Raw genomic sequence first — 10669 nt, 5'->3', positions numbered from 1 at the left:
ACAGGCATGGTGGCCCCTGAGCTTATATAAGAGCAGGGGTGTGCTCTGTGTGTAAGGCAGGGCTAGCCAGGAGCACAGAATGTGCAGTGCCCTCACTGACACGGAACAGTCCAATAGCACCTGAGCTAAACAAGCAAAGCAGAATGGTCCAGCAACAGCTCCTGTGAACAGCCCATCCGTCACAAGACAAGGTAACATGCCAGAACTAAGAAGATGAATGCCGGAAATCCAAACAACAATTTAGGGATGGAGATGGTAGGTATGCTTGCACTGTACAGCAGCCTGAGGTTAAACGGATCTCCGGGGGCCATGGGCAGGGTTGTGAGTGGAGGTCCCAGGTGGGCCTGTGAAGGCTAATGGGTGCATTTAGCCCTGATATTGAGCATTTCAAAGTATTGAGCCCAAATTAAGCTCTTTTACAGTTTAATTTGGCAGGCCAAACTTTGCAGTGAATATGTCAATGCAAGGTATAATAACCAGATTAACTTTGTGCTGGTTAGTCATGTTTAAGATCCAACAAAACAAAACAACAACAACAAAATTGTTTTAGATGATCTGTTGTGTTAAAAAAAAAAAAGTTGAAAAAAGTTGGTGATATTTTTCATTTGTTTTATTTGGCCTAACACATATATCTTACTGTGCAAGACAAGGAAAAATAAGCAGACCATTGTTAATGTTAAGCCTTGACTTAGGCTAGCATTTTCTTATTTCATACTGCTAATAGTGAAAGACCTTGTTAAAGCCAACTCATTCTAACATGCAACAACAGGAATGAACATTTTGTACTCCAGAAGGTCTGAATAAGTGTCTAAGCCTCCATCCTCTAAATCATGTGGAAGATCCTATCATCCTGACTCCTGACAGTTCTCAATTTTCTACCAACCCAAAAAAGTGAAAAACTAAATAATCAAATATTTGACAATAAAACAACTATAAATCTTCATAGGGATGGAAGGTCCTTAACTGTTTAACTCAATCTCTCTTTAACTTTTCATAGAATTTACATGAAATTGAAGAAAACCTAGGTATAGGAGAGAAAGATTTACTTGACTGGCTTTTTGAATAGTGTGAAAGTTAGTCAGTCTGCTGAAGTCAGCAACTGCTCATCAAGTAAAATAGTAGCTTCCAATCAGTGGGACTACATGTAAATAAGCATGTAGCTAAAACTTTCATAGCAAATGAAATTGTTTGGGATCCAACTGGGTTCATGCAGTTTCTTCAGATACATATGTATTAAGATTAAGAGCAAAATTATATACACGTATAACATACATATAGACAACAAAAAATAATTAAAAAAATTACAACTATTTAGTCACACTCCACTTTGTTCATACATATCTTTTATCATAAAATATTTATATGAAGACTACTGCATAGTTTCATATATTTTATGATTCCCTTCAACCTTCGGAAAAGTTGTCAGATTCTTTAGAGGATGATTTAGGAATAAATAAATAAAAGTAATTGCAGTCATTTCCTGAACCTCAGTTGTGAAGAGGAGATGGTAGAAGTGTCTTATTTTTGTGGAATAATGCACTAGAAACATATTTTAGAAAACCACAAAGAAAGATGCATCATAGACATCAAAGAGCTGTTCTGAATAATTTTACAAATGGCACACTTTCTTAGACTCTTGTTTAGGATTTTTTTTTCTCTTCTGTTATGACAGAGAAGCAGCTTTAGACATTGCTCAGTCCAACTTCATTCCAGATCCTTGAAAATTTGTGTGACACTTGTTTGGAACTTTTGGGACTTTGACCATTAGGGTGGCTTCAATTCCTTGTATAATATGTGTGAGATGCTGTTAGATCATCTAGGCAAGTGAGACCCCAAGGCTTTTTTTGTGGCCTTTCATTTGCTGCTGTCTTTATGAGTACTGACATTAACAAAGTCAATGCATTATCTTTCTTTATTCTGACTTTCTACCCTGTAGCCAGGAAGAATCTTTGCAGAAGGGAAGAAGTAGTACAAGAACATTAGTTCTTCTGTCTCCTGGTGATTGTAAGAACCATCTAATGACCTTCATTTAAGTCATTCACTGACCCCCTTTAAACCTTAGAACTAATTTCTTTTATCATAGGCTAATCAGTTTCTGGCAACAAAAACAAAGTACATGCTTGTAATGTTAGTGTAACTTTTCTTAACTAATTTAGCTGTTGCAGAAGAGCGACACCATTCATCTCAATCAGATCCTGGAAATCAAAACACAATCAGATGCGGATGATCTAAGCCGTAATAAGTACTTGATTTGTGACTCCGAGATGTAGGGAACTGTAATGGCTGAAGACATTTATTGTTAGAGGATGAAATATATTCTTCATTCAACATGGGGAAGCAAAGATCCAGCAATTGAGTAATGTGGATTGCCTTCTTAGAGAGGCATGCTGCAAACTTTCCAAGTATGCTAGAATGAAAATCTGACCTGCTATAACCAGTTTCCAAAATTTCAAACCAACTTACTCAAAACTTATGTTGCATCTGAAGATATTTAAACTTATTAAATATAAATATATATATGAAAATGAACTGTGGTAAACTTTCTCATTGATGGTTATTATGTAAGCACCCTCTAAATATTAAGGTTGCTCTTATACACATTTTTATTTCCATAAAGGTCAGAGGGGGCTAATAACACCCAAAGGTGGTGTTATTGCAAAGGTCAATAACACTTCTTTATTTCCTCTGCCTTATATCAGAGTATAAATTCTCGAGGACAGGGAATGTCATTACACGTTTTTATTATTGCATTTCACCAGTGTATCTCAGCTATCACAATTCTTCCTTTTAATAGATCGACTGGCTTTTGACATTCTGATGTTGATGTGGTAATCTTTATGGTGACAATTCTTCTGATTTTACAAGAAGTGATTTGAGAAACATGGCTATTAGCACAAATGAGGGAGGGAGGTATGTCACACTAGTCATAATTGTTACTAATTCTTAATGGAACCTTGTATAGATCTTTAACTAGAATCATACTAAACAAACCAAAACGTTTGAAATAACTGTCAGCACTTTACTGAGGGGAGTTTATTAAAAATCTGCAGAGAGATTTGTGTTTAGTTGGTATCCTACTGTTGTTATTCTTCCAGCTGGGACATTAATAGCAGAAAGATTGATTTGTTTTACCTATTTTTAGATTACTTTTCTTCACATGGTAAATACTAGAGAATCATCATAATGTTAGCAAAGCCCCAAAACTCCTAAACCTAGCTGGGAAGAGCGTAAACTAAAAAAGATTATGTGAATTTGGTAGGGATTCTACATCCAACAAAAGACAGAGTGTTTCTCCAAAAGGACCTGAATCTGCCAGTCAACTCCTATAAGTGAACACCTCACCCATACAGAAAATAAAGGACCATGGTATTCGTTACTTCTACCCACTCCTGTTATATTTAATGGCAAAGTTTTTAATGGAAGTTGAAGGATAATTTTTAATACAATTAAATAACAGTGAAGTAACGATACTTTTCATTCCCATAGCTTGTCAATGTAAAGATAATTATCGTCACAGATCTCTGTAGAATAGGCCTGTATCATTATCCTTATCTTATAGAGTACAGCGAGGCTCAGGAAGGTTAAACAATTTTCTCAGAATTAGAAAGAAAATATGGAAAACCAAGAATAGTACTCTAATTTCTTGTCACCGTGTTCTGTTCTGTTATCACAAGATCAGCCTTTATTAAGTTGTCATCTGAAGCACCTGGTAACTGGTTATGCCATGAAGAAATTAAATGAGAGGCATCCAAAGATCATTTAAGAGTGTACTGGGTTTATGTGACAAGGTTTTGGTAGCAGGGGTCTGCAGGGGTGGCCTTTGTGAGCAGAGCTCAGCAGCTGCCCCATGTCAGATCAGAGCCAGCTCCAGCAGGCTCCAACAGGGACCCGCTGCTGGCCAGAGCTGAGACAGGGTGTGACGCTGGTTGGGCCTCTGGGAGAGAGGGGAGGAGAGGGGAGGAGAAGGGAGGAGAGGAGGGGAGAGGAGGGGAGAGGAGGGGAAAAAGGAGAAAAGGGGAAAAGGAAAAGGAAAAGGAAAAGGAAAAGGAAAAGGAAAAGGAAAAGGAAAAGGAAAAGGAAAAGGAAAAGGAAAAGGAAAAGGAAAAGGAAAAGGAAAAGGAAAAGGAAAAGGAAAAGGAAAGAAAAACCTGCTGCACAGCAGCAGCTGGGAAAGAGGAGTGAGAACCAGCCCTGCAGACCCCCAGGTCAGTGCAGCAGGAGGGCAGGAGGTGCTCCAGGCACGCAGCAGCAGTTCCCCTGCGGCCTGTGGAGAGGCCCCTGGTGGAGCAGGCTGGCCCGCCTGCAGCCCATGGGTCCCACACGGAGCAGATCTCCACGCTGCAGCCCGTGGAGGAGCCCCCGGTGGAGCAGGTGGATGTGGCCTGGAGGAGGCTGCGGCCCATGGAGAGCCCCCGCAGGAGCAGGCCCCGGGCCGGAGCTGCAGCCCGTGGAGAGGAGCCCACGCAGGAGCAGGGGGTCTGGGGGAGCTGCCGCCCGTGGGGGACCCGTGCTGGAGCAGTTTGCTCCTGGGGGATGGACCCCGTGGTACGGAGCCGTGTGGGAGCAGTTCTTGAGGAGCTGCTGCCTGTGGGCAGCCCCCGCAGGCTCAGTTCGGGAAGGACGGCATCCCGTGGGAGGGACCCCACGGGCAGCAGGGGCAGAGAGTGACCGTGAAGGAGCAGTGGAGACCAAGCGTCAGGGACTGACCGCAGCCCCCATTCCCCTGTTCCCCTGTGCCATTCGGGGGGAGGAGTTAGAAGAGGATGGTTGGGGGGAAGTTGTCTTTAGCTTGGTTTGAGTTTCTCAATGCTCTAGCCTGTTAGTAATAGGTAATAAATCATATTACTCTCCGTGTGCTGAGTCTGTTTTGCCCATAATGATAATTGTTGAGAGATTTCCCTGTGCTTATCTCAACCCTTGAGCCCTTTGCATTGTATTTTCTCCCCCTTTCCTTTGAGGAGGGAGAGTGAGAGAGAGGTTGTGGTGGAGTTCAGCTGGGTAAAATCACCACAAGAAGATAAACTGTCAAGGCATAGATTATAAAAAGCATTGCACTGAAAATGAGTTTTGTCAGATATGTACCACTTGAAGTCCCCAGTGTGCTGCTTTGTTGAATGCAAATTTCTCATGGACTTTCTCTTCCTGACTGGAACACTCACCAAAACAACAACAACAACAAAAAGTTTGATTATATAGCAGAAATGGCCAGCTTGCGTGACATCTAGATCTCATCTAAGCATAACAAGTTTTCTTCTGCTACAGGGAGCCGAAAATACTGGTGATGTTCTCTAGTAGCTTTTCTACTGTAAGCTTTCATTTTTTACTAGGCAAAGGTGAGTGATCTGGAACTCATGACATGCAGGGAGAGAGCCCTTAGCTGTAGTTTTGGCAGTCTTACTTGTTTGTGGGGATTTGGACAAAACAGGCGTACCTTCCATTATTATTACTATTTTTTTAATTCTTCAGTAGATCTCACCAGATTTTGGAGAACACTTCAACTTGAAATCACTAAATGAAAAGTCTCCTGACAAAATTGGATTATAGCTGTCAAGTACAGGCAGAATTAAAATCCCAAACATCCGTACAGACGGGTTGATGAAAGGTTTGCAAGCAGCTCTGCAAAGAAGGAATTGGGAATACTGGTAGATGACAAGCTCAACATGAGCAAGCAATATCTGCTTACATCCCAGAAAGCCAACTATATCCTGGGTTGCATCAAAGGAAGCAGGGCCAGCAGGTCAGGTGATTGTCCCTCTCTGCTGTGCTCTCGTGAGACTCTACCTGGAGCACTGCAGTCAGCTCTGAGCCGCCGAGCAATAGGACATGGACATATTAGAACGAGCCAAGAGGAGGGCCACAAAGATGATTAAGGGGCTGGAGCACCTCTCCTACAAAGACAGGCTGAGGGATTTGGGGTTGTTCAGCATGGAGAAGAGAAGACTCTAGGGAGACATTATAGCGGCCCATCTGTTCTTAAACGGAACTTATAAGAAAGATGGAGAGATTCTTTACAATGACATGTAGTGATAGGACAAGGGGGAAATGGTTTTAAACTGAAAGAGGGTGGATGTAGACTAGATATGAGAAAGAAATTCTTTACTCTGAGGGTAGTGAGACACTGGAGCAGGTTTCCCAGGGAAGCTGTGGATGCCCCATCCCTGGAAGTGTTCAAGGCCAGGCTTGGTGGGGCTTTGGGCAACCTGGTCTGGTAGGAGGTATCCTTGCCCATGTCAGGGGGGCTGGAACTAGGTGATCATTAAGGTCCCTTCCAACCCAAGCCATTATATGATTCTATGCAAAATAAAAATCAGAATCAACACTTAAAGTCTTTTTTTTTTTTTTTCCCTGTAGGAAGAAGGTACCTCAATATTAAACTGTAAGGACCATATACCAAATAGGGTGCCTGAAGTAAGTAAAAAATTGTAATCCTGACATTTCTATTTAGATTTGTCTTTAGGGGGCTGACATTTGGATGAGTTCAAAAACTGTTTTCATGAGTTTTTGCAAATTTCATCGACAGCAAAATTTAGCTGCTTTCACTAGGCATCACTGCCAGTTGCCAGGAAAGTGTCAGAATTCTTCTCAGTAAATCTGTTTCTACATTTTTTCCCAGGTAGAAAAAAAAAAAAAGCAAAGAAAATCAGTCTTCTGACTAAAGAAGAACTAGAGATTTGGAAAGAAAAACCCTGAAAGACACCTCTCTGAAGACAATCTTTTTATATACATATTTGTAAATTTTAAGAATATTATTTGTGTCTTTGTAGCAAGTTCTAGTGTTTACTGATCTCATCATTGATAAAAAAAAGTTACAACCTCCACGATATTTTTGTAATAGTTGAGAATGATAAGGTTTAAAACTGTACAAAAGAACAATTTTTCTGTTATTAAATGTTTCTCTCTAATATTTTCATAGGCTATTTTGCTTCTTTTAAGATGCTTAAATAAGTCAGTACATTTGCATCTCACTCCATGATGATGACTGTACAGAATGAGTTATTCCTTCAAGACCCAGTGAGGCATACTGCTGATGGGTGGACCCCAGCCTACTGAGGTGTGGTACACCAGAGCAGCCTGTATACAGAGCCTCATAGCACTTGCTGCCATGAGTGGGAACTCTAAAGAGTAGCCTGCAAAAATGCTGGAAGAATTCTTAGAGGACTTGAAAATCTTACTGCAGCTTTAATTTTTATTTATTTATTTTTTTTTTTCTGAGAAGATCTATCATGGTATTTCAATTTGAGGGCTATAAACAAGAAGTGCTTTGCTGGCAGTGACTCCAAATACATTACTGACTGTATGCCTTACTTGCCAGAGGTCTTAACCCTCTAATGATAGAACGCCTGGTACTGTAAGGAGAGGAATACCCAGTACTTCCGCAGTAAACATGCAAACCATGTTTGAAAGATCTCCAAGATGCAGTCAGAGGTTCAAAGCAAATACTACATTCTAAATACATAAAGGACTTGCCACACTGGGGTTCTCTCTCTGTCTCTCTCTCTCTCTCTCTTTCTCTCCTTTTTCTCTCTCTTTTTTTTTGGGGTGGTAGTGGTGATAAAACACTCTTGGGCGGATTTACATTTTGGGGGAAAGTTTTTTTGCAGAGATGTAAGAGAAAGCTTGGTACAGAAGAAGAAAATAATTGCAAGCTTAGACATTACTTGGAAAGCATTCATTCTATAAGAACATAATCTGACACAAACAAAAAAAAAAGCAAAAAAAATAATAATTGGTATTTGTCATGTCTAAATCTAATGTAAAAAACATGAGTCCAGGGTCTGTTGCAAAACCTCATTTTTTGGACTGGCTTCTGTCATATGTTTAAACCTATCTGTGTTTTCCTCCTGCAAACTTATATATATATATATATTTTGTATAACCATTTGCAGTGAGCATGGGAGCCCTAACAAAGAACTTGCAGTCCCAGGGTTTCTCAGGCTTCTGCATCCACAGCTCCAGGCCCCTTAGCTGAGGTCATTCAGTCTGTGACTGTAAGGCCCACTGGAATGAGTTGTATCACAGATGGGAAGGAGAAAGACATTTCTGTTCATTTAGGAAAGGATTATGTCTGCAAGCATAATGCCATTAACTTTCCTTCTCAGATGTAGAGAAATGTCAGGCGAAACCCTAAGGGAACCGTTCTAGTATGATTTCTTTTACATTTAAAGATAGTGTTCAGGAGAGGCAATCCACTTGTTAAAAGGGTAGGTGTTTTCATCTGAAGTGAAAAATGGAAGGCATTCTGTAAAAGACTTGAAAACAAATTCATCACTTCACACATTAGGCTATCTAGAGATGAGATTTTGGCACAGCTTTTGGGGATAAATGGCATGTCTATTTGATCAAAGAACTTTCTGTAGATTAGCTGAATATTAAATATGTAAATATACTCGCCTCTAACAGGTATGTAATTGGCAAGAATGATCAAAGTATCCTTTTGACTCTCTAGACAGATACTAAGTATACATTTTCCAGTGTTAAGAATTGCTTTTTTTTTTGTTCCTTTTTACAGCAGCCTCCTCATCTGCTCTTCTTGGGGGGGGGGGGGGGGGGGGCGGAAATCATACTGATAAAGACTTCTTTTGAAAAGCAGAAAGAGGAACATTTGTTGTGGAATACTGATCCTTTGGAAGCAAGAGATGGTAGCTGATTGTGGCAAAGCCCACTCCATCACTCAGGAGTCTGACATCTTTGGCAACAGGCTGGCCAAACTGCATGAATCTGTTGTTTGCATTGCATACATCCCTGTGCTAGCAGCTGTTCTCATACTATTAGCCTTCTGTAGTCCTCATGTAACCTCTTAAGACTTATATGGGCTCCATGCTCTGAGACTACCTGCCAAATATTTAAAAAAAGAATAATCATTACCTCTCACTTTCCTTTCATTTTCCACCTGGGGGAGAAATAGCTTGATTAGTTTGGGTGATGATAGGAAGCTGGAGGAAATCCAATCAGGATTTTTCAGTCTGAAGGATTTATTTCCTTTCATTTCATTTATTTCCATTCAGCTGAAGGTAATGAGGTTATGCAGGTCTGATTTCAAAGGGCACAATTTTGAAATGATGGCTTTTGCTTAGGTATACTATAGCTTTAAATAGGTGATTTTGATGAAGTTGCATAAACTGGAGTATAATCCACTTTCTTCCCCTAGAGACATGGTGGCTCAGCAGTGAAGACATGCAGTTGTTTGGTTTTTTGTGTGTGCGTGTTTTTTTTTCCTCTCCAGTAAAGCACACAAGAGCAGATCTGCTGAGTAGGAAGTGCTATTTTTACATAATCACTTTTCAAACTAGAGCCTCACTGTAGACATTTTGAAGAGACCAAACTAAGTGTCCTAACAGTCACTTCTCTGGCTGCAGAAGCGTGCATGAGAAGCTGTAGCATAGGTCATTTAGTAATTTAATAGTTTCCTCTTTAGCCATGCTGTTGTCAACTAACTGAAGTATTTTCTGATAAGCGTTTTTCACATTTCTGGGACTTTCCATCTAGAAATTCTCTGCTTACATACAAATAGCTTATGGTTACTGAAAAGAGCTTTCTGAATTGTAATTACATAAAAGTAATGGAAATATGTATATTGTTTTTTCAAAATTATTTTTAATTTACTGGGGTGAATTGTTATAGTGTCTGAGCATATAATTTATTCTCACAAACAGCTCTCTGAGACAGAGAAATGTTATTATTCTTATCCTCATTATTCAGGTAGGAAATGTTTTTCTGAAAGACATCCAGTGCCTGCATAAAGGAGCCAAAGCCATCTTTCGCATCTCAAGACAGTGCCTTAAGAATTGTTCAAATGCTAATGAAGTAGCAAACATGATTAAATGACTTGTTTACAAGTGATGCAGAGGCATCTCTCCCTTGATCATACTTAGTGTCTGTTTTCCTCTCACCTCTTACTTAGACAGCTGCCATTGACCCATGGTTCCTCTTGTTGGCACCAGCACTAGAGGCAGCATGTTTTTCCCTATGAGGGTTAGGCTAAATGCTTCATGTTTCTTTTGTCCGGGCCTTGCTATAGTCTGGGATGACTCCTAGCAACTCCCTTCTATCTATTGCCTACTACAAAGAAGCAAAGCTGTTAAAAAAAAAAAAACCAAAAAAAAACACATTCATTAATAACCCGATAATGATGTTTTAACAATAACTATTCAAAACTTTTGTTGAAAGCCAAACTTCGGCTAGAAAGCATTTTTTTTTCCACTAATTTTCTTACTAGTTAATATATAGATGCAAATATATCTCATCCGTAATTAGTTTCTATGTATAATTGCGGCAAGTTTTTACTTAAGAAGCATGGCATGAGGCAAATTAACCTTTTTGCATGGCAAATGAGTTGCATGGTGTTTGTGATATGCAGTTGATTTTTTTGGAGGGAAAAGAAAAAAGTGCCAAAAAAGGAGTAGGAAATATAAGGTATTTTTAAGGCCTCCTGCCACCTCTTCCTTGCAACATGAAGCACAAGTTCTGTTCTGTTCTATTCTGTTTTCAGAGCTCGGTTTAAGCACCTAAAGAAGATTTTATATCGAGACAGAGTGGGACTGCAGGGCCCATTTCCAACAAGTGGGCTGTGAACTGAGCTCTCACTCTCTTAACTTATTGGCTTGGTGGACAGAAGTTACTAAACATTAGTCAGCTTAAAGTCAAAGCACTTTTTCATTTGCCTAGATGA

General features: G+C 40.0%; 1 protein-coding gene across 4 annotated transcripts; it reads left to right on the top strand.

Moving 5' to 3' along the window:
• Positions 1–2724: 2724 nt before the first annotated feature.
• Positions 2725–6998, top strand: LOC310894297 (uncharacterized protein). Of its 4 annotated transcripts, XR_014579748.1 has the most exons (3): positions 2725–4829; positions 6352–6408; positions 6614–6998. XR_014579748.1 is itself a non-coding variant. In XM_083824220.1 (2 exons), the coding sequence occupies exon 1, from the start codon at positions 3848–3850 to the stop codon at positions 4796–4798; it is 951 nt and encodes a 316-aa protein (XP_083680346.1). In that variant the 5' UTR covers positions 2725–3847; the 3' UTR covers positions 4799–4829; positions 6352–6576. The 4 variants fall into 4 exon arrangements, 1 of the variants encoding a protein (XP_083680346.1); XR_014579749.1 differs by having other exon boundaries at positions 2725–6408; XM_083824220.1 differs by lacking the exon at positions 6614–6998 and having other exon boundaries at positions 6352–6576.
• Positions 6999–10669: the final 3671 nt, after the last annotated feature.

Source organism: Anser anser (assembly GCF_964211835.1).
Source record: "Anser anser genome assembly, chromosome: 2".
Taxonomy (NCBI): Eukaryota; Metazoa; Chordata; class Aves; order Anseriformes; family Anatidae; genus Anser; species Anser anser.
This window is presented reverse-complemented; position numbering and strand designations above follow the sequence as displayed.

Bases quoted from the DNA above. Each gene is read 5' to 3' on its own strand.
- LOC310894297 (XM_083824220.1), top strand. From the start codon at position 3,848: ATGTCAGATCAGAGCCAGCTCCAGCAGGCTCCAACAGGGACCCGCTGC.